We start from the raw sequence: 23,991 nt of genomic DNA, 5'->3' as shown, positions 1-23,991 counted from the left end.
ACACCATTAGAGTATATTGTTTATATCAACAGTAGCAAAAGTAGAGATTACGGTATCACTTTACCGTTTTATAGCTGTGGTCTATAACGCACTATAAATAATGCATTAAAATGGTTGGTATAAGAATTTATAGCAGTACAATATCTTCTATTGACATTCATAAGGCTGATTATAATACTTCACAAACAGTAATGAAGCTCTCATCTACAATGCACTATACTGTAGATACTGTCATAATGCATTACAATGGTCTTTATAAGAATTAAGGATGCTTTGTAGTGCATTATGAAGGTTTTTATAAAGGAATCCATAAATGAGAACTTCAAAAAGTATTCATAATGTATAATAAAGCTGGCTGTGTTATTCCTTTTTATAAATACTTATAACCATGTTTATGATGCTTTACACGTGCATTATAACATGTTATGAATGTTCATAAGTGTTCATCGATTCTTATAGACATGACATTAATAGAAAGTGTTACTGAGATCACTAGCTCAAAGCTGGCAGACACATTGATATTAGAGTCACTAGGGGTACCTGACAGACAAGAACATTCTGGAGCCCATCGTTATTTTACAGTTAAATGCATTTCAGTTGGTGGCTCTGAACAACCAGCTTGAATGACAGCATTCTCTGAGCTTGTTCTGCTCTAGCGGGTTTCAGACATTGTGGGACTAAAGATATGCCCTGACAAGTAGGCGCACTATTACTGCTAAACAATACATATTCAAAACATTCATATATACATACGCACACACAGCAGACACACACACAGATTGGGTTTCTATGTCTTTGTGGGGACTCTCCATTCATTTCTATGGGCATAACCCTAATCCCACCCATGGATATGTTAGGGCCAATTACTCGGTGCTATAGCACTGAGTATTTTAAGCCTAGCCCTGAGTATTTTAAACCTAGCCCCGAATATTTTAGTCCCGATGCCAGTCCTCCTTCAAAAAAATAAAATAAAATAAAATAAAAGTCAAGCCCCAGGTAAACTTGACTTAGCCCTTGATCTTTTCAATAGCTAGAAACTCCCCTGATCTCAGTTTTGACAACCCCCACCCAGCCCTCATCTTATCCATAAGTAACCAAACAAAATACAAGACTTTCGGCATTTTTAGTTTTTTTGGTTGCATTCAGATTTTCATAAAATTGACTTTCCCCGTGGAAAAAAACTGGTTTGTAATATATATGCACACACACACACAAACACACACTTCATATATACGTCATGACAAAACTGCAAAATAATGAACTAAAACGGGAATAATTCTGTTTAATGTCTATTATATCCTATAACACATCTCAAGTCATACTAAATCAGTTTAAACTGTGACTTAATTTCTTTAATTAGATTTTTATAGATTTTGCATGTTGAAATCAAATGGCTTCCTAACTGGGTTTTCATTATTCCCACTTTCATGTCAATCACGGGATTTTTCAGCTTTGGCATCCAAATCAGATCTGAGCAAAACAATTCGCCTAATCAGCAGCACCAAGCAAACTAAGCACGCTAACTTCCTTTCCCCTGCTGCAAACGAGACATGTATCCAAGTCTGTTTGCATTATTGATACCCTTTAAAAACGTGGGCATGCCGAACACCGTTTTTAGGAATTCTGCTCACAGGAGAACGGGATGTGTGCGTGGTACCGGCGTGTGAACCCCAAAAGCTGAAAGACATCTTCAGGACCTCAGCCTCACCTCTCATGTTGACCAAGGTTACAAGCACTGTACCTTATCTGTTTGAAAGCAGCATTATGCCATTGAAACGGGGGACATTTCAGCGTACTGCTTCCAGTGACTTTTCGGCAATCGATTGCAAAATGAAAGGATGTTCTCTGAAATTTCTAGATGTGAGAGCAGAACGAAAAGAGTAAAGTATTTTTTGTTCCACAGCCAGTTTTCTACGTTAAATACCAAATATTCCTAAATAAATTTCTTTGAGAAACTTGCCACATGACTGGTATCTTTACATCAAAAAAGGCTTACTTTCATTCATATTTTCACAAGTATGTAAAAACCAATGCAACATTTCCTTTTATGTGCAAACTCACAGTGAAAACTGTTTCACAAATTGGATACACAATGTCCTTTCACCTTTAATACACAAAGTCAGAGAATACAAACCTGTATCAATAGCAATATCTATTCATTTGAATGCCTGTGCATATAAAGTCTTTCCTACAATGTGTGATAAATAATTCAGTGTTCCTAATAGACCGAGACTCTGCATTGTCCTTTAAAGACTCCTGGCATGAATCTATTAGATTACACTGAGCGTTGTTCATGGCATTAGGCGTCAAACAAAGTATCAGAAAATAATCCGATATCCTAAATGAAAGCATGCATTTTGTGTTGCTCTCAATAGAACATTAATGTAGATTCAGAGATAGAGAAATTTTTGAAGGGGAAAAAAAAATACTGGGATGATATCCCTAATAATGAAAAGGAGTAATCATCTCCTGTAGTGCTGAGAAACAGGGTTCATTTTTATTTTTAAAGGTTAATAGGAATCTCATTCCATTGTGATATTCTTTACTATAATCACTAAAAACAATTTACCGCCTGTATCTAGCTTGTTTTGTGATTTTTTTTCTGTTTTTCAAAGAAGTACGTTGCCACTGTTTCGACCTGCCGCTCTTTCCATTAATCAAAAGCCATTCAGCTTTTAACAAGGGGAAGATCAAGGGGCCAGTTTAACTGCCCTCTTCAGTCATGGATTATTTCAATGCAACAATCCATCCAGTTGCCTGAGTTCAGAAGATGTCGAAAATATTAGTGCGCTACACTTAAATTGATCATTGTCATATTTGCCATACATTTTTTTTATTAAGCAAACGCTTTTGTCTGAAGCAACGCACAAGGGCAGAAAGTTTGGGGTCAGACAGCAGGTTCACTCAGAGCCCCTGGGCAGTGTTTGGGGTTAAGGGCCTTGCCTTAGGGCTCAGCAGTAATGTGATTACTTTGATAGCCACTAAGCCACGCACTGACCCACATGTATGTTTTGAAGTGAATGGCTTTTTTAAAGAATGTTTTCAGTAAAGAGAAAACCCAAACAGATTCAATTAGTGATGCGGACTCAGTGTGGGTGACAGAAACATTAAGCTGGAGGTGAAGCGGTGCTTAAATGCTGCTTCTCTGGCCTGTGTGTGAAAGCATGCAGTGTCTTTAGATAATTGTTTAGGGAATAACTGTCACCCCGTGGCAGTTTATTACAGTATTACACCAGAGCAGAATGACTGAAGGGATCAAATACTGAGCTGCTAATTGGTAGCGTCAGCCACAGGGGAACTGTTGCTTAGGGATAAGAGATAAGCATGGCATCATGAACACAGGCATTATATATATATATATATATATATATACATTTATATATGTGTGTGTGTGTGTGTGTATATATATATATATATATATATATATATACATATATATATATAATTGTTTAGGGTGATTAAATCCTATACTGTTCCACTGTCATAAATCCTGAAATTCTGCAGCAATGATATATATTTTTTCCATGATTAATGTATTATTTTCATTTTATATATATATATATATATATATATATATATATATATATATATTAAATACATACATACTGTACATACACTGAAACAACGTATTTCTATGAAAGGAAGGGAGTATTCCTCACAACCAGAATAAGCAGCTAGAAGATGGATGGATGGATAGATAGATGGATGGAAAGGAGTACTGTCAGGTGATAGAAAGATGTAGCTCTTCTTTTGCGTCAATGTCAATAAACCGGGTGTGAAGCCACTTATTACATGTTAGCAAGGTAGCTAATCTTTGCAATTTGTGAATCTAATAGCTAGCAGCACACAGCACCGGTGTGACAAGAAATATGTGCACAGATGACATTTAAAAGACGTGAAGAGGAAACAGTTAGAATGGGACTGCGAGGGAGTGAACCAAATGCAATACTGACAGAACCTCGTGCGAGGTAGAGCACCATACTGTTCTCTTACAATATACAGAGGAATCTTGGCTGATATACAGTAACAATTAGCTAAATAGCCAGCTGACAGTGTTTAGTTTCTTAGGCATGAGGACTGAGATGCTTTACGGAAACAATTCTTGCACACGTAATCTTCAACTTTAAGCCTTTTGCTTTCCTAGAATCATTTTGTTTTGTTAATTGAAGAAAATGTGAATGTATTTGCACAAAACACATTAAGACCGAGAGAGCAATTCTGTAGAGTTTCAGGCTACGTAACAGAAGGCACCATTATCTAAGGGCAGACAACATTTTCAAGCGACAGCCTGTCTGCGTTTCAAGGTTATCGTGTTATATTAAAGCATTTTTTTGAAAAACATGTCTGATCTTAAGAGGCATCCGCCAGAGGTGACCTTTGTCTAAGCCAGGTAAAGGTAAATGCCACATATTGTTAGGTAAATAGCCGGCCAAATATTTACAAGTATTACAGCAGTAAGTAAGTGTCACTCCAGGCTAGTATAGCATAACTTTATGTACTATCTCTGCAAATTTCTATGGTACAACTGAAGACTCCTCTGCATTTGAATACAACCCGACGTTTGACTGAATATTTGAAGTTAAAATCAAGTCACACATTATAGGTTCAATTTAAGTTCAACAAAACAGAGCTTAACACATGGACCTTTTTTGACTCTATTACTTCTATGACTTCTATGTTTTATTCATTTTTAGAATGCATAACATATCTGTAAATGAAAATAACATACATATTAGCAAACATATACTGTACTTTTTAAAATTTTGTTATGTTTAGTGTATGTTATAAATAGTCTATATGTGGACATTCAAAATGGTACTAATTTTAGTATCAACAGCAAGTCTATTCCAAACTGATTAAGTGGTTATGGAATATTTTAAGTATTTTTATCATTTTGTCATTATCTGAATGTCAAAAGTTTAATTAAAAAGGATATTAAAGTAATTTTATAATGATCAAATATTAATACAGGAAGCAAGGCAATTTGTCTGTGCTAATATTTCTTTAGCTGTGCAGCTGACGGGCATTTTATTGAGAGCCCTCCCTGTTTTTTTTTAACCACAGAAACTCACCCCGTTCAAAAACTATGACACAATCAGTCTTACAGTTCAAACATTAAGTGATCAAATTCATCTAAGTACTTCAAATACAATAAGATATTTGTAATGGATTACACATTTCTAATAGAGAAACATGAAAGGACTACTTAAAAATCCCCCTTTTGGTAAAATACATTCTTTGTAAATTAGTTTGATATTCTGACAGTTGCTGACAGTTGCCTGTTTAAATTTTTATACTAATCTCCCCCCCCAAGTCATTTACGTGAAAATGAGCATTTTGTTAAGCAGAAAATCAGATTCCACAGGGTTACAGAAAGTAAACTGATGATGCATTTACGATGCGATTTTTAATGCGAAAGGTTTTGATTATATCCACCTACCAACCAAAATCTGCTGACCATCTCATTTCAGTGCTTAAACATTAATAACTTCTGAAGACAGTCTTCAGAAATATCCCTGGCAAAAGCATTGGTGAGGGGGAAAGGAAAGACGCTGAACAGCATGTAGCTAAAGCAAACAACATGTGATACATGACCATGTTTCATTCTCATTAATCCACTGTTGCTTTCTTGTCAGTAGACTTTTGTTGACGTCAAACTTATAAATTCCAGCTTTTTCGGAAAAATAAACTGACAGCATCAGGAATTAAATCTTAAACAAGACCGACCATTGTCATTTACGTGACATTGTGTATAGATTTTATGTTTTCCTATGACGATGAAAACATTTGTGCATAATGTTGCTTCTCACTATTCCGAACATTCTCGAAAAAGCTCCGATAAAAACGTATATTCGAAATGTCAGATAGCATTTAGCTGAAAAGCTAAGCAGGGCTTCCTCCCCGCGACTCCTCCCCGCGATGCACTCGGACACCGGTCGTCTGGAGCATGCATGCGCCTTTTGTTTGACTCGCATTTGGCTTGCATTTGCAACGTGCTCAAATATGCCATTCAGTGCCTGCTGACACAGGATCCTTTCGCCCAAGTGGAACTTACTGTAAATGATATCGCTGAATGGACACGAACCTGAGACATGGGATCTCCTGTTTCTAAGAGTACCCATTCGAGACAAAGCCTACTTTTACTTTTTGTATGCCATTCAATTTCCAGAGAGGGGACAATAGGCTCTAAGTATAGCTATGCTCACAGGAGTTACTTCACGTCTAGGAAACCAATAAGATTGTACAGTCAATATTCAGGAACAGGATACTAATCCCATTCTTGCATTGCCGCATGATAAGATCTATCAGCGCGTCTGTCTCTGAGGCGTGGAGTGTCACTCAGGACTGCTGATCGACACCCCAGCTTATCAGAGTCTCACTGACAGAGTGGTATCGGCTTTTTAATAAGGACATAGTGTATCACATGCATCCTCCTCTGAGCTTCTCGCGGCTATTCCGTACCTGTATGTTCTGATTAATGTGTTTCTCTGCACTGTACATCCTTGAAATATACAGCTATTGAGCGTTGGTGTATCCTGGGTGCAGCTGAGACCTTCTGTCCCCTGTTTCAGGTGATTTAGTTTCTGTGGTAGGGCCAACAGATGTTGCACCTAACAAATTTGTGAATATCCCCAGAAGGCATATGAATGCCTTTAAAACACACACACAAATTGCAACACATTGTATTATTTAACTTTAAAAAAAACCTGCCAGCAGTCATTTAAGCTTGTCTGTCATTGACATTGTCAGAAATTAATAAATGGATGTCTGCTTGATAGTAAACACTGGCGAAAACAATTAAGACATGGATTCTGGTTATGACCATTTCAGAACTATAAGTGTGAGAAACACCTGTCTAATTTCCTTCTGAAGACATCTGGCTCTGCATATATAAATGTTCTCTTTATAATAAACTTGCATATAATAAATGAACTTGTCCTACATATGGGGCTCAGTTGAGCAAGTAAATATCATTGCTGTGGTGTCACTTTAACTTTTACCACTCTAATTCCCAGCGGATCTCAAACATACAGCCTCCAAGCCAATTCCTCATATTCTCCATACTGCGCAGTGGTCATACAAGACACACAAACGCCGCTTGACCGTCACGGTTGAAAAGGAAGATTTTAAATTACAGTGCTTTTCTCATGAGTAAACCGATACCAGCTGCCATCCTTTTTGCAGTATCTTAGAGTGTATTGTCATTAAAATATCTCTAATGTAGAAAACCTAATAGCCGGCCCACTTAACCTGCAAGTCTCAATTTCAGCCACAAGAAGCGAATAGAAAGATCTTGTTCAAACCCCAGAAAGAACTTTGCTAAATCAAATTTAGTATCATTTTCAGGAAGATGACCTCTCTACCAATAGCAATCACATCAAGGCCCAGAATAATGTAGAAATGAAGGCAGTCCAAAAGAGCATTGATTCAGAACGAGGTGTAATTGATGGGAAACAGATTTCTGTTATTTTTTTGGTGGTTTTCTGTGGCACAGTCTGTCTTCGTCAGGGTCGTCACATGTGTATTACAGCCCCCTTGCCTTCATCTTAAATTCACCGAATGTAGAGCAGAGCCCAGATAGTCTTTCTGCTGCAGCCTTTAACTCAATACGTGCCTTTTTATCATTCGTCCTTTCAATGCAATTTCCCCATAAAAGATAATTTCATTTACCTTTTAAATGCTACGGCAATTTGCCCGAATTAAACGTGTTACATTTGCAGGAAATATCACGTTAAGGCCGGCATCTTCATTTATACTCACACTAACACAGAAACACTGAACAATGCTTTCCCAGATCCCCTCCACCCCAGAAAACGCGATTAAATCAATCACAATCACCGTTACTTAGATTCGCTTTAAGCCAGCAGAAGGAGTGATACTGTCAGTCTGGTAATTCCATGCATGCTGAGTCACACAGTTAGCATTGCCAAGTAGCTACTAAATTGTCTGGAAATGTTTTTGTCCCCGACTGGCTGGAAGGATACAGAGGCTTGATGTAATAGTAAAGAAAGACCAATAAACACGAACGACTAAAGTGTATAGTGTGTTAATTGTGAACAGTCTTGATTTGTGGTTGTTTATCTACAGGGTCAGTCAACAGGTACAATGACTTAGAAATTGTAACTTTTAGGATTATCTGCAGTAAAGGGCGTCAAAAGGAGATTAGTCTTTTCACACAAGATCTCCCATTACCAAAGCCATTTAATTTGTTGGAAGAGCTTTTTCCCAGTATGTGTCCCCTAATGAAAAAAAAAGAGGAAATTTAATTGATCAGGGAAATTGGGGGATAAAAATGCATGGCTGCTGTAGGACCCCCACCACGTAGCAACTTCCCGAGGAGGGGGGCACCTGCAGGATGAAAGGCAGCACTGATCTGTCATTTAGGCCGGTCTAAACTGAGCAGCGGAAATCCCTACATCGATGCTCCCCCCCCACCCCCCCACTCATGCTGTCCCAAAGACATCTGCCCTCTAGCACACAGGATTTGTCAAAGGAGGACAACGACACCCCATTATATGTAAAACCAACAAAAACTAAAAGCACTGGTTAAAGAGAAGGGACTGGAAAGGAAGCTGGGAGGGAGCAAAAATGTGGACTGGCTGTGGGTCCCCAAGGATCGGATTGGCAAACACTGGTCTAAATGATCAATAAAAGCATGTGCTGCCCCAGTATATTGTAATTATGTTAGTGTTGAGTAAGCATGTGCTCTTTCTGCAGCAAGAGGGCAGTCTATTCCTGATCAGTATGACTAGACATTTACCAGTTCTTATAAAAGTTCCAGGGTTTTCTCTGGCCATGATGTAACTAAATAGAGCAGTAAGGAGCTGCCTGATTGGTGTTTCTGGTTATAAATGTTGCATTTTAACATCCCTTTAAATAAAGTGAGGCACTTCCATTGTCCTGATTTCCTGCACATGATATGTGGATGATCTTGCAATTCTGCTTACGGTCGGATCTTAATGTTGGGTTTATATGGCTCCCTTTCAACCCGCAAAGCTGTCCGGGAAATCACGGAGCCGCTCCTATTCCGGAATACAGCAAGGTCTGGGCTGTCAGAAGTGGAAATAGACCAGGCTTCATTTAATCTGTCTGGAACCCTTGGAGGGAAGTGGCATGTCCAGCTAATGGCCCAACTCAAAGCCCAGCAAGCAGCCGACTCAGCAGAGCCCGTGGCTTTGTCTTCGGGACATTCATCCATATGAAAACGCCTTCCAGGGCTGAGCAGTAGGTATCTGACCACAGGAACACTAACAAGCTATAATGTCTGGGTTTTTTTAATCTCTTCAAATCAGAAGCAGGTTTAAAAGCTCGCCAAGGTGCATCTCGATTTTGTTTTGGATAACAGCGCACTAAAATGAACAAATCGTAAGCCCTAAAATGTAACATTTAACCAGGAAAGGAATGGAAATTGAAATAGAATGGCAAGGAAAGCTGAGATGTGACTCTGATGCTAATCGGTTTTCATGGTTCCTGTGAGGCTGAATGTGAGACAGTGATACACCATGTTAATGTGGGAAATGGCTCTGAATCTAAGCATAAACGCGCCATGTTTAGTTCCACAGAGGCACCATCACTGTGCCAGATATCATCCCTGAAAAGCACTTAGCCTAAGATCCGTGCCAGCGTGGCAGCCTTGAACCTGCCCCTGTCGCATGATAGAGCTATCACCAATTCCTGCCTGGGTCTCCCTTTCTGCTCAGCATCCGCGATGACAAAGGGGAGCGGGAGCAGTGTCAAGCTGCTGCCACGCCATTGTTCTCCATAACACAGCAAAACATAACCCAGCAGGAATCATTCTGTCCGCACCGGCACTGCGTAGACGTTGGACCACAGGAGAACAGAGAGCCAACCTGGATAGCACTCAAGTTTTCACCCAGCTCTCGAAATATCTCAGGTAAAAACAGGGGGTGTTTAGAATTCATACCCCCATGACGTATCAAAAAACATATACACATACAACATATAAACAGACAGTATGCGGAAGAAAAATAAATGTTTTAAATATAAACATCAGGTTTAACATGAAGCAACTAATATTGCAGATTATATAGATTTGTGTATTTTGCTTCCCATGTGGGAAGTGGGACCTATTTTCAAGGGACTTCTGTTTTTTCGGTTCTCAGGATATCACCATGTGCAAGTTAAGTTAAGCTAAGCAGATAACGTGTTTTTCTTTCGCGGTTTAAGTTTGCGTAAACGGTCTGAGTACCCTCCGGTAAAGGCAGAAGCTCTTACGTTGGTTTCGGTATTTCCACACTCGTCTGTTTATGTGTGTATGTTTTTTAGATAATCCCAATTTTTATATGTTTGGTAAACATACCCTCTGGAAAAATACTGGCTACATGATCATTGGGTCTCTAATCTCACAAGGAACCATATCTCTAGTGAGAGTACCCTTGAACCCATGACATCAGAAAAAAGTATCTCTCCAGAATCTCCAAGATGAAATATTTTCTCTTTAGACATTCTGCAGTTGGAGTAGATTCAAAGATGACTGGTACTCTGTATTTTGCCAGTATATTCGGTTGTCATTAATCCATCTCTTTTGTTTGATGTGACGCGTGCTACTGGGAATGTGCCAGATCTGGACACTCTCCAGAGGTGCTGTGTTTTCTGTCTCCCAATTTTCAGTGCAACGCTTAGTACATTCAAGGTCAGCTGGGAATTAATATCTGCTACTAACCCAGGGGAAGACATCAAATTTTACAGTATGTGGTTCAGAAGATCAATACTGTATCTTTATAAAAACCACAGTGGTTCAATCAGTGAAAAAAATTAGAAGCATGCACTAGGCACTGTTAATAAGGATTATTCCCACAGACTACAGAATGCTACAGGACTTGCCCGGTAGGTGGAATGCTGCTTAGTTTTAGACATAAACACTGTGATGAGGGAATTTCAAAGTATTTACATACCAGAAGGGGAAATTAATCAACTACAAAAACCTTCAGCTTCAGCAAAGCATAAATAAATCATATCAAAATTAAAGCAGCATAAATATTCAAAGACTGGATGGAAAAACGCTATGTAAGTTTTTTATTATTATTATTATTATTTAGATAATCAAAAGCTGTGCGAATGAATCGCATCTACAATCACAACAATTAGAGTGAAATGGTTTGGGGTGAAATGAACATGAATTCCTAAATTTAATAATGAACATTTATAAACACCAAAGGTTGCCAAAGGTTCTAATATATTAAAAGTTTATATAAAGTACATCTACACCTAACAATAACATTAATTACTCACTAAACATTTCAGACTTTTTAAAATGTTGCGGAATTGCAGCAATTTTTTTCTTTTGCATAAACAAGATTCAAGACGATGTAAATGAATTAGTTATGACCTCACCTGCGCTATAAAATAAACACATCAAAGCAATTTGTGCTGTGTTTCTAAGGCAACATAAAAAAATGAAGAGACATATTTACTAAAGATTTAAAGTTTTTTGGTACTTTTAAATAAATATTATCATCAAACTTTAAGCTCAGTTAATCTGCATATATAAATAAATATATAAATACTCCCTTTAACAGAAATAAATAAAAAACAATTAAGGAAATTTCATATGGTACTTATTGTATTGCTAAAAGCTAATTATTATGCCTCTGTTAGATACAGATCTACTGCCTTCAGTAGGTAGCCCAGTGTTTTATTAAACTATTTTTTGTCATTTTCCTCAGATACATGATATCTAAATCAAAAAGAAGATACTGTGTGTAAACAAGACAGAACAACCCAAGCTGTGCATGCTATAGCAAAAAGACAGGAGGTGTAGAAGTTAGTGTGTAAACTTCACAGAGAAAGAATGTAGATGTCATAGAGTAACAGAAGAGCATGTACAATCAGAAGTCATCTGTTGATGTGTGCTAATGCAGAGACAAGCGTTTAGAAGGCGTTAAAATGAAAGGTGCTATATTTGCTGTGAATCAATGTGTACTGTGATGTGTTCTGAAAAATTTTATCATTGCAAATTAACTTACTGTGAATGAAATTGACACTGAAAGCTGTTTTGAGTGTTTCAAGGATTTTAAATCCTAGTTTCAGTTTATATGAGACATTATTATTATTATTATTATTAACTATTATTATTTTTGTTGTTGTCTTTATTTGGTTTACAGAACATACAGTATAAGCAAGTTTATAAGTAAGTTTCAAAATGAAAACAGACATTGCTGTGCTTTTGCTATTTTTAACATATATTTTATGTATATCATATATATATATATATATATATATATATATATATGATATATCTTATCTATATTTTATGAAATACAGCAGTATTGTGTGGCAGTGTGACAGGAATAAAGAGAATTCAAAGGAAGCCGTCACAATTCTCGGTCTAGCATCTGAGAAAGTCCCAGATAAACACCACCCCCCCCCCCCCCCCCCCCAATATAGTGAGGTAAGGGGCAGCTGAGGACAATCACCTCTTCCCCCAAAGGAAACTTGCTGCTAACACAGCATCACAGCTGTATTCTGGCAGGGGGCAGACGGGGAGGGGCACGGTGACCTGGTTGCACATCGGCCAGTGGGGGTGTAAATGGTGTGAAAATCCACAAGCTGCAAACTCCCACCTCACGAATTTAATCCTATTCATGGGTCAGCCACACACCTGCCACACTGAGCACTGACTCAGCACTCCTAGACAGTAGCTCTGCCCCACAAAGACCCCCCCCTGTCACGGAAGGGTGTCTGATGGGTGCCATGAAAGGATGAACCCCAGCTCAGCTGCACCAGCTCAGGCTTTCCAGGGCGGCTGAGATGCTTTTGCATCTGAATTCTGCACGGAGATCAGTGGAGGCCCCACCTGAGCTTACATAAGCTAAGAAGGTATGGTGATGCCACAGGGACTGCTTTCTAGAGCAACCCGAAGAAGCGGGCAAGCCTGGGCAGGAATGGTGTGACCGCCGGGGGTCTGGCACAGGCGCCAAACGGACAGGCATAGCTGCCCGCTGCGAAGCTGGAAGGTGGCGCAGCAAATCCGACCAAAGGCAAGGGGCTCAGTGGGGGCTCGATACAGGGTGGCTGGCAGGGACAATGCTAGACATAAAACTCTGCCGGGACACTGGCCCCCCACCTACCATTACCCATATGATTTCAATGTGAGATTTCACTGGGGCAAAGCACGTAAATCCTGGGGTACGTGCCACAGTAAAAAGGGTCTAGCAACGCCCATGGCGGCTGACGTGGTCCATAGGCACCAAACAGAACCGTATGCTGCGCATTTCCTATGTCAGGGATTTTCCAGGCAGAGTCACAAACACCCGGATAGCGTGCTAATGTCCAATGGACCACATTTTAGCCCAGAACCCGGAACATGGTGGGGGGAAAAACCATATGCGGTTAGCCAGCATGTCCAACGCTTTTTGGAATGCCAGTATATGTTGGAATAATGAGCAGCAGTGAGGATGCATCGCGGCACAATGGCTGTAAAGTTAGCAGGATCAGCACCCGGGGGCGAGCCAGTAATTTGGGTCGGCTCGATATGGTGAACTAAAGGGCACAGAAGATCACCACATGCTGCTGCTCACCGTAGCGGAAAACTTTCTATGTGCCCTCACATCCACAACGAGGAAGTCAGACTAATAAACTCCGCAAGGGCTGGGGTTTAAGTTCTGCCAGGGTCCTGGGGGTTAGGGGTACGATTCAGCTATCAGGCATGCCGTGTACTACAGGGCGTTCCTGTAGGTGAGACCAGTGTGCACGCAGAATGTACCAATTTTGTACTCGTCTGAAATTTCTTCTGTATCTCTCAGAAATTTGAATGGGAGCTGACTAATTCATTTTGTCCTCTGATACAGCCTTAAAATATGAATCTGTTCAATCACAGTGAGCAGGAAAATTTGAGAATGAACTGGGTCACCAGATACTTTAAATAAATATGATAATAAAGCAGGACCCCATAAATTGCCAGGAGGGCTATTTGTGCTACGTCACGAGAGCAACCTCAGACTAGTACTATAGCTGAATATAAATGAGAGTGCTGATTTATGTCACACAGCGGCTGACACTCATACAGTACCCTTTCTCATGATGTATTTCATTAATTAATGAAGCCATAATTATTCCTGGAAACAAAAACCTCAAAGAATAATAAGAAAGAAAAAACAAGCCTCGGAATTCGTTTAACTTTTTAATCTGAGCGTTTCCATTTTGCAGGTTTCATATTGCGTTTCCACTGTCCATCTATATTTTAATATCCTTTTTTATTATGACACTGAGATGGCCTGGAGCACATTTTCAGACTGGGAAAAGATGCCATTCCTCACTCTTGCCGGGTAACTTAAATACCTACATTAGCTTAGGTTTAAACTAGCTTATTATCCAAATGGTGCTTCTTAACCTGACACACGCTTCACTCACTTGTCTGACGGCTACACGGGCATCTTTACGGCTGTAGTAATGAGTAACGTGCAGCTGGGAAAGCAAGCAGGCCTGGTTTTGAAAGCTGGTGTCCAAGATCTCAAAGAAAGTGGACAGGTGACTGTGGAAAGTTTACCACCTCACTCCCACTCTAAATGTATTATTATTTTTTGCAGTTCCGTGTAAGCTTCTTTTCCAGGGTAACTCACAAATTTACCCATTTCTGCAGCTTGACTCTGAGAAATCCTGGTTAAGTACCTCGCTTAAGGGTGCCTCAGCTCAGCTTCTGCTCAGCCCTGAGTTGGCTGCCATCAAGTGAATAAACGCATCCTTTATGCACTACGCTGCCTGTCCCCCTGTCACCCCCCATGCCTAGTTTAAAAATGGTATAACCTTCAGTAATGTATAAGAGTAACTCTGTGTATTTAAAAATGCACATAACTTTCATGGTCATAAGGTTTTGAATTGTTAATTTTATGCTTAACTTTTTGGGTTTCATGCCCTGGTGTAAATAATTAAATGAAATATTGCTCTTGTAGACATTCTAGGATTATTTCTTGCTCAGTTGTAACATAATAATTTCCCATTTACAGTTTTACTGTTGCTTTTCCCCGTTGCTCGCAAACCTCACTGTGATTCTGACTGCCGCTTTCTTTCGTATCTCGATTATCCGCTCAGATTTCCCCTCCGCGGTTCTGTCAGCTCTCAGGCCTTCCATCGCTGGCCCACAGGACCTGACAGTCTACAATGGCCGGGGACGCGCGGCGCTAACGTTCCGATGCCTGAAACGTGATCTACTTCTGCTCCCTCACTCCCCGACTCCGTGTTCCTATTGTTCCTCCCGGACTGAAATTGTCAATAAAGCAACACCACAGACGTAGACCTCTACGCCATGGAGTCTTCACAAGGCTTAACCACAGGATGACGGTAATTAGATGCAGCGACACATGTGAACACACTAACCGCCAATCCATACTGTTCACTCCTTCTCTCCTACTCAATTACATTTTTATTATATGAGGTGATTGCTTCTGCGTGAAATGCTGAGTAGGATTAATACCAAGCTCTTGATCCCCGCCTTTTTGTCACATGTGACATTTTGTATTACTTCAAATCATAACTGCACACTAATTGCGCACATTTTAAGTCAAGAGGGACCAGAGAAGATATTTATGATTTTTCTAACCATATTTTATAGCACAAAATTATGAACGGTGTGGGGCTCAGCATTAAGTGAAGCAAAACAGCTGGATGAAGCTTGCCTATAAGGTCCTGACATTATCCGACGCCACTCCTCTGTCTCTATTTATACAGGAAGAGTCGGCCGCAGGTGGTGAAAAGGTACATTTTGCTAATGAGGGGAGAGCAGAGCTGTTGGTGTCTGTGAAAAGGTCAAGATCTTTATTACAGGAGCTGCCGTTAAACCGATCTGAGTGCCCTCTCTTAATCACACGCAACTCAAGTCACGGCTAAGCTGAAAGGGTTAATGGATGTCTTCTGTAGCCATTGGCTGTCCTGTATGGGAGCTGCAGTTTTTTTTATTATAATCAATCAATCTATCGATGAATTAATTAATGACTGAAGAGGGCCTGGGAAACACAACCGGATTAGTGCAGACGGCACAGGAGTGAGGACGTCACTCCAGGATGATATGCTGGGAGACTTATTCAACCTCTGCTCTATTCGGTACGTGATTGCAGACTCTGATACATACCGCTGCATTCACGTCTATTGATATTCTATGTCATAGACTTTCATCCAGTTTTTATATCGGTAATCCATCCATCCATCTTCTGTAACTGTTTATCCGGCACAGGGTCACAGAGAGCCTGAGGCCTGTGCCTCAGGTGCTAAACATGAGCCAGGGAACATTCTAGATGGAATGCCAGTAAATCACAGGAACACAGGACTTTCTGCTGCACACACTCATGCAGACAGTCACATACAATGGACAACTGATTCACTCAAGTGCATGTTTTTGGGTAGCGGGGGCTAGAGCATATACTGCTAATGGCATATGAACAAAATATGAAGTATTGTTATTTTTCCGAGTCTGCTGCTTAACAAGACAGCTTTTAACCAATGGATTTGTTAATAACTTTTTAATAATTCACAGTACATAAGAGCTGCAGCAGATTTTTTTGTTAATTTTCTTGTTAATTGCCTTCTGAAGTATAAATTGGTAGGTGCCAATTTGTGATGGTAATTGAGCCTACTAAGTACCTTAAGCAATTAAGCAATTAAGGATTTTTTTTAAAAAGTAGGTCAATCAATTGAATCATGATTCTATTCAGTGAATCAACTCTTTTTACTTTGTTAAACTAAAAGATTCATTCACTTTTTATATGAGCCCCTTGGATATTTTCCATGATCCCCTTTTATGTTTAATAATGATTCACTTAATTTTTGAGTTTTTTTTTTCAGATCATTATGTATTGAACTATAGTAGCCATATGGATTCTTTCAGATATCTATACATCATTGCACTAGTGGGTGAGGAAAGAGGCTGTGTCGGTCACGAACAGCATGATCTAGCTGGCTGAATGATAAATCGCTCATTTAATGCTGAATCACTCATTCAACAAACTGAATGAAATGAACAAACCAAGAGATTAAGCACTCATGTAACAAACTTGATGACTCATTGCACAAACTGAACGATGACGCAGAGAACCAAATGGACGACTCGCTCAGTGAACGAACTGAACAGTGACTCACTCATTGAATGAACTGAACGAATCAGCACAGTGACAGAGATCGTTTCATTCACTCAAAAGATTCATTCAAAGTGAATAAATCGTTCACGAACGACACAAGCTTGTTCTTGGAGTGAAACTAGCAACATGAAGCAGCATAGCGATTAAAATGAAAGAAAAACATAGCAGAGGGAAGGCAAGAAATGACCTTCAAGCCGGCCGGCACTGGCCAAAACAGACAGAGGTCTGGCATTTTTCACACAAGCGGGACAGTTGTGTGAAGTGTGAAATGTGCAAAAATAAATTAGCATAGCATGACAACATGAAAGAATATTTGAAACTGAAGCATTACAGTTAAGCAGCATGTTCTGTGATTCAAATTCAATAGTTTCATTGTCACAAGTACTAAATACTGTTAAATTCTTACTCATATGTTACACCTGATTGGTACACTGATTTACCTGTTTATTTCCAGCTACTAGCAAAGTACACTTGATGATAAGTGCCAGCTTCTGCCAGGATCATCTCATTGCATCCCCCCATTGTAATAATGACTTTTCAGAATCACGGACATAACCCAGAAGCTGTTTGTTAACCTTTTTCTTATATACGTTGAAGTGTATACATATTTATTCTTATCATATCATCGGAAATCAAAATATTCAACATTGATTATTAGCTGATCATAAGTTATGGATTTCTGTCAGTAACAGCTGACATCAGCTTTTGAAATGCGGCCCATATTGTTACAATCATCAATATAAGAGCGTGATTTATACACATTCATTTATTCATAAATGGCTCACTAATATGGCTGGATGAAAAATTATTTCTGATTTAACTCTGTGTTGGAAAACATTAGAAAGACTAAGCATTGAGTGTCTTTGGGGACATTTTAAATGAGTCTGCGAAAAACCTATGGCCTCATAACCACCAGAGTGGAGACTTCACCAAGCTGGAATGCAATTAAGTACAAGCACAGCTCTTAAAAATAGATACTGGAGATAAGTTCAAGTGTACTCGCTCACAGAATACTGAAAGGTCCCACGGGATGTTAGTATACAGACTCCGTCTCAGTTAGCGCAGTGAATAACTGATCAAAAACCCAGAAAATCCACTTTAGTCTGATTTACTGATATCCTGTCTCTTCCGATCTGGCATTAAGTATTCATCATTCACAGTAGCTGGTAACCGCCCTTCATGTTTTCGTGTGATTTTAGTTTGGGTCCGGCAACCTGAGAATCATACTTACCCAATGATGTTGTGACATCACCATGTTAATAATAGTCTTTTACCGACGGAATGAGTGTTGTGGACTTAAATATGTAACTTTTAACCATTATGACATCTCAGAGAAGAGTCTACATGCTCAAGAAAATCTGAATTATCGCATCTTACTCGACTTACTGAATTGCGATTTCGGTATTCGGCATAAGGTTATGCTGTAAACTGGCAATACGGTGAGAAAGGACAGTAGCAGAGCCTAAGTATGTACGATGAAGAACGGCAACAAGAACAACTGAATATGCTTAAACTTATAATCACACTGGTACAAGAATATCCAACCTTTATGTTGAGAAGTCATTTCTTTATTGACACAGACATAGCCAAAGAATTCCTCCCGGTTGAAATTTCTTTATTGATGTGTAGCCAGCGGAAATAAATGGAAGTCTTGTGTCGCTATTATTAGGTCTATATTACAAGGTTGGTCTTGCATGCTGGGATTAAGCACACAAAAGTAATAAAGAAGATTATATGCACCATGTACACTTCCAGTGTCAGGCAAGAAGATAAGCCACAAACACATCTATTCTGTTAGAGTCTTATTCTGTTCTGATGAGAAAAAGCTGCTTCAGTATGCACTCATCAGGTATTACCGCTCACAGCAAGCTAATGCAGTTAAGTTGACCATCACAGCTTCTTATTCAGTGTCCAGAATTATGAGCCATCTGAATGACACTGGATACCCAGGTTATACAGGATACAGGGCACAAAGCATGCCTTTATTGGGAGATTAACTCCACTGTGAGGCATCTAAGTAACCACTCAGGCCTTGTACAGCCAAGCTCATCATTAAAAGCTGGTTCCTGTCTAACAACAACAACCTAGTGCCTTCCCATAAAGGCGCGCTGATCGCATAGGCTTCGGCAGAGCCGGACGGTGAATAATTAAAGCAAGGTAAATTACACCAAATACTTTAACTTAGGTAGCGGAAGAGCTAATCTGTTCCAATCCCCTGAAGAGTAATAAAGGAACAACAAATGTTTCCCCAACTGAAAAAACATACCCCAGTGTTTTCAGCTAGTCTACCTTCTGGCAAATAAACATGAGCATATAATAGGTGCCCTGTTATTGAGTATAATCATTAATGGCAGCTTTAAAGTAGCTCGCAGTGCACAGTTTGGAGCAGCAAGCAGCCGGACAGGTTGTTTATTTTGCCCGAAGCCCTTGGGAAATCAGATGCTCAAGACCTGTTGGCGTATCTGCTGCCATGCCCATATTTCTGTAGCACTTCCCCACAGAAATCTCTTCGGGGTTCTGATCACCGGCTTGCTGCTCCCAGTTAACGTCTCCGAATCTTGTCTTGACATCCAGGCAGACGTATGAAGTCAGCGAGACTGACCCGAAAGCAGTGTCTAGTCTCCTGTCACACACAGCATACCACGACGCATGTGTTGGACTGACGTCTATTTTTAGGGGAAGCTGCAGTGTAGGAATTGCACATTTTGCAGGTATGTTGGATTTCCTGGCTGTTCACTTCTTTGTCAGGCTGGTAGATGTCAAGCCAGAGTTGGTCCTTTGCTTTGGTTTGGCTCGCCTGCAACCACTACAGCCTGACACATGGGTGATACGACACTATCCTGACATTTCTCAGCCATTATATTCTTCATCATGCTACACATAAATACTACATTCTTATTCATGTATGCATGATTTTATCAAGTCTATTTATACTTATATAAAGATATGACATTTAAACATCTTTATAAATGCATATTTTAAAAATACAATGTTTCTCTTTTATGTGAAATGCATTTGCTTCCACTGTGTAACGAGACGATTGCCGACAAATTCCTGCAGTTGAGTGTATGTATCAAGGGGAAAAAAATGATTAAAACATACAGAGGTGTTATGTATCCCGACTGTTTACACACTGTAACATAAACAGTTATTGTTCCCTGATAGAGCACTCACTCCTGCGGATGAATGTATCATCCGTGTTAGGCAGAGAACATCGAGTTATGTCACCTGATGCATTGCCGCTGGCATGAAAACCACTGTAGACCAGCCAGTAACAGTAAAATCAATGGTACCATGTTAATAAATACCACTGGAAGTAACCTGCCATTAAACTTCACGGGTAGGCAAATCCGTATTTTTCATGGCCCTCGTTTCACCCAAGCAAACGCCCGGAAGAGCAGAGCACGACACGCAACATTTGCCAGATCCTCCAAAATCTTGGTGCCTTGCCGGATCACCGAAGGCTACCAAATGTTCAAAGGACACATCACTGATCAGTTTACCGAATGACCACATCTCCAAATCATATGCGTACTACAATGGTGAATTGCAGGTGATGAAACTGCTTGCAAAGCAACGGAGTGCAATATTCAGCATTCAGAACACCACAGTACACAGCTCAGTTGACATTTACAGTTGGGCTGCATTTAGGCCAAATTCATACATATTGCAAGTCATGTTTGTTTTTTTTCAATACTTTAATGCCACTGGCAATATGTATGTGTCAAAGCATTAAGAAAATCTCTGTGGGATATCATCCTGTATCTTTCATTCCACTCACAACACAAGTACGCCTATCTACGATGTTCTGCAGCACTCCAGATAAAAATATGATTTCTGGCATAAGTCATCTTGCGCATTCGAGTTTCACTGCCAAGCATTTTTAACTAAGAGGCTTTCACTGACTACAACTTGTGAATTAAACTGAAATATCACTGCAAGTGATCGCATGAGTAGAATGTATCCAGAAATCTAATTTTAAACATACTGCTCAACATGAAATTGGTTTAAATGAAAATGTAACCCCAATATATTATACCGTGATATTTAAGAGTTTGTGTTTCCTCGATGACATTTATTTATGTAGAAATTTTGGCTTGCAGAAGAGAATTGAATTCTGCACTGAACAGTCTGTTACATGCACAAATTTTGCCTTTAAGCAATTTAATAATGGAATATGGAGGAGTGTACCAGTTACTGTACCCGTGTGATCACTTAAATTGCATCTGCAATCGTTTTTTTGTTTTTTAAAGAAAGACAGTAGCCAACGTTGATTTTGTTGCCTACACCTTCTACTTCATGCTTTTTGAGTATTATCATTTGCTCGTGTTCCCTTTAAGACTAAGTTACAAAAGTGAAGTCAGTTTCTTGGAAAGGATGCCCAGTTGTACTATGACAGAGCAAAATTCTTAGTAAAATGTTAACGACTAGAAATGAAGTGAAATGGAATGTTTTATATTGCAATGATCTGAAATATGGCAAATCTAGCCAAAGAACACCGTGAGACCTGCTCAATCAAACTTTGTGTCTTAAAATGTTGCAAGGCTTCATATTATCGAAGAGTTTTATTTGATGGAATATGAGTCACTAAGCATCAGGTTAAGCCACTAAACACACTGAGCTAGAGCCCAAGACCATGAAAGAAATGCAAGCAGAATGTTGCACTGGAAATGTAAATGATCATCTGCCTTCTGCTGCTCTTTCCTCCTCACCAGTCTCACTTCTGGCTCTGCAGGGCCTTTTATTATTTATTTTGCAGCCTTAATTCCTTATTACATAATTGCTTCATTTTAACCCCCTGTGGGAGAGACACAGCACTTTGAGATGTCAGATGGCAGAGCTGAAACAATTCCAGCCACTTGTTAGGCACCAAACAACATAGACGTAAAATAATGAGTACATGCATGTTGACACATAGGCAAACGATAGATAGATAGATAGATAGATAGATAGATAGATAGATAGATAGATAGATAGATAGATCTGCACGTTTAATAGGTGTCAAAAGTGAAGGTATCCACTTCTCTTAATATTTAAACGTCTCTTTTAATATAGCCAACTATCATAACTCGCAACGCTTCACTTGCACAGTGAAAGTGTATAAGTCTGCTATTCCTTGTACACTGCAAGAATACAGTAATTACCCCTTTGGTCATATTTCTGCTTACTACTAATGCTACTAATGTTTAAGTTTTTAGTCCCGGTCGTGCAGACAGAAATGTTACTTAAGCCGTGATGGTTTTACGGGCGGCTCAGGGCGCAAAGGAAACGACGGAGACTTTCGATTATGCGGCACTCTTAGTTCTGTAGCACTTACAAGGGAACGCCTGCCCTAAGTAGCAGTACACTCAAAAAAAAAAAAATCAATAAGCAGTTTCGCAATCAATATGGACAGTACTTACATATGTTTTTTTTTTTTTCAAACTGCATTTAAAACCGCTGAAATTTCACCGGGCAGAAAGTTCATTCACCCTAAGGATTGACCATGTTTTGCCTTGTAAATGCATAACGATTCCCAAAGGTCGCTTGAATTTCGGCATTATTGTTTTGCCTGTGCAGGTCTTCGCAATGGCATGCGAGGAAAACTACTGTGGATTACTATAGCGTATAGGTACTATGTATCTATATGTATAATACAAATCATTTATCTGGCATCTCTAATTAGTTATTGCGAATTACTGGATTATGACATCTATATCCCGCATAGTACGAAGCACTTTCAATAAAGAGGTGGGATTGGTGTACAGTATATGTCAGTAACGAGACACTTTCCACCAGTTTGCGATCTCTGTCACTTAACCTAAAGGTTTTGAGACTCAGTTACCGGTATAATTTACATGGCACGAGGGAAAATTCAGTATTTTTATACTGCATGAAAAAATGATAGCATTATATATGCAAATATTTTGAACAAGTATCCGCGTACATTTTTGCCTATATTTAAACGAGCAAACTTGGTGTGTTTGTCCTGATGAGTATCTTTCGCCTATAAATTACAATATCAACATCACATAAATCGTACTGGCAGTGACATATACTAACGTCATACTAGTGGAACTCCTCACGCGGTTCTGAAAGGCAATATAATAACAAAATAATTAAATTAATATGTGTGTGTTAAATATATTTACCTTGGTCTAACAGACGTAAGGAATGATGGAAAGAGGGATCGAGCGAATCCTTCTCTGCCATCAGCTCCGGTAAGTACTTTTCGCTATCCATCTTCGCCTGTGCTTTCGGTCCAGACAAAAGAGAACGGGTGAAAATAATATTCTGAAGTAACAAAAAATATATATATTCCGCCTAATCCCGTCAGCTACCCCACCAAAAATATTAACAATATATATTCGTAATAAAAAATAACAGCAACAATGGTATTGAGATCCAAGATCACAGCATAACAAGTACTTGTTATGCTGCACGGAGAGTGAAGATTGTCCTTGTTAAAGTAAAAATTCCTTTATCCCATCGGAGGTGTGTTCACCATGCGGCGCTTTACTTACAACAGGGGCAACCTGGAGATCCCTCTCCGCTGTAAACAGGCTTCGTGGCTCCGCCTCTTGTTACCACTAGCAACGGAGAACCACCCCCTGCCCCACGCCATTGGCTGCTATTTGTAATGGCACTCTATTGATTTCCCGATTATTTTAACGTCAATCATCCGGTGAGGCGGGGCTAAAGTGTGGACGGGCTTCGAGCGCATCTGGCGTTGTCCATGGTGCTGGCACGAGATGCTCATATCCGAGCACAGATATAAGGCGTTAAATATGCACACATTTTAAAAGCAGTGTGAAATGTACGCAGTGCAATAGATGAAACCACCATCGCTTTGCTTTGTTTAGGCTTACATGATTTGCACCGGAACATAACTGTTCGTGAAACTTTTAGTAAGTTGAAAATG

The 23,991-nt window shown here is 39.5% G+C and overlaps 1 protein-coding gene across 3 annotated transcripts in view; it reads right to left on the bottom strand.

Moving 5' to 3' along the window:
- khdrbs3 (KH domain containing, RNA binding, signal transduction associated 3) overlaps positions 1–23,634 on the bottom strand; it is a 72,253-nt gene extending 48,619 nt beyond the window's left edge. Inside the window, exons 1-2 of one of the 3 annotated variants that reach the window (XM_023811769.1) lie at positions 23,594–23,634; positions 23,222–23,323 (exon numbers count right to left, since the gene is read on the bottom strand). In XM_023811769.1, coding sequence (XP_023667537.1) covers positions 23,222–23,312 — 91 coding nt within the window. In that variant the 5' untranslated portion in view covers positions 23,313–23,323; positions 23,594–23,634. Of the gene's footprint in view, positions 1–23,221 lie in introns of all 3 variants that reach the window. The other 2 variants (XM_023811770.1, XR_002838260.2) reach the window with 2 other exon arrangements.
- Between the last annotated feature and the right edge of the window lie 357 nt (positions 23,635–23,991).

This window comes from Paramormyrops kingsleyae, chromosome 23 (assembly GCF_048594095.1).
Source record: "Paramormyrops kingsleyae isolate MSU_618 chromosome 23, PKINGS_0.4, whole genome shotgun sequence".
NCBI lineage: Eukaryota > Metazoa > Chordata > Actinopteri > Osteoglossiformes > Mormyridae > Paramormyrops > Paramormyrops kingsleyae.
Note: the sequence above shows the minus strand (reverse complement) of the source record. Positions and strands in the feature narration are given on the sequence as shown.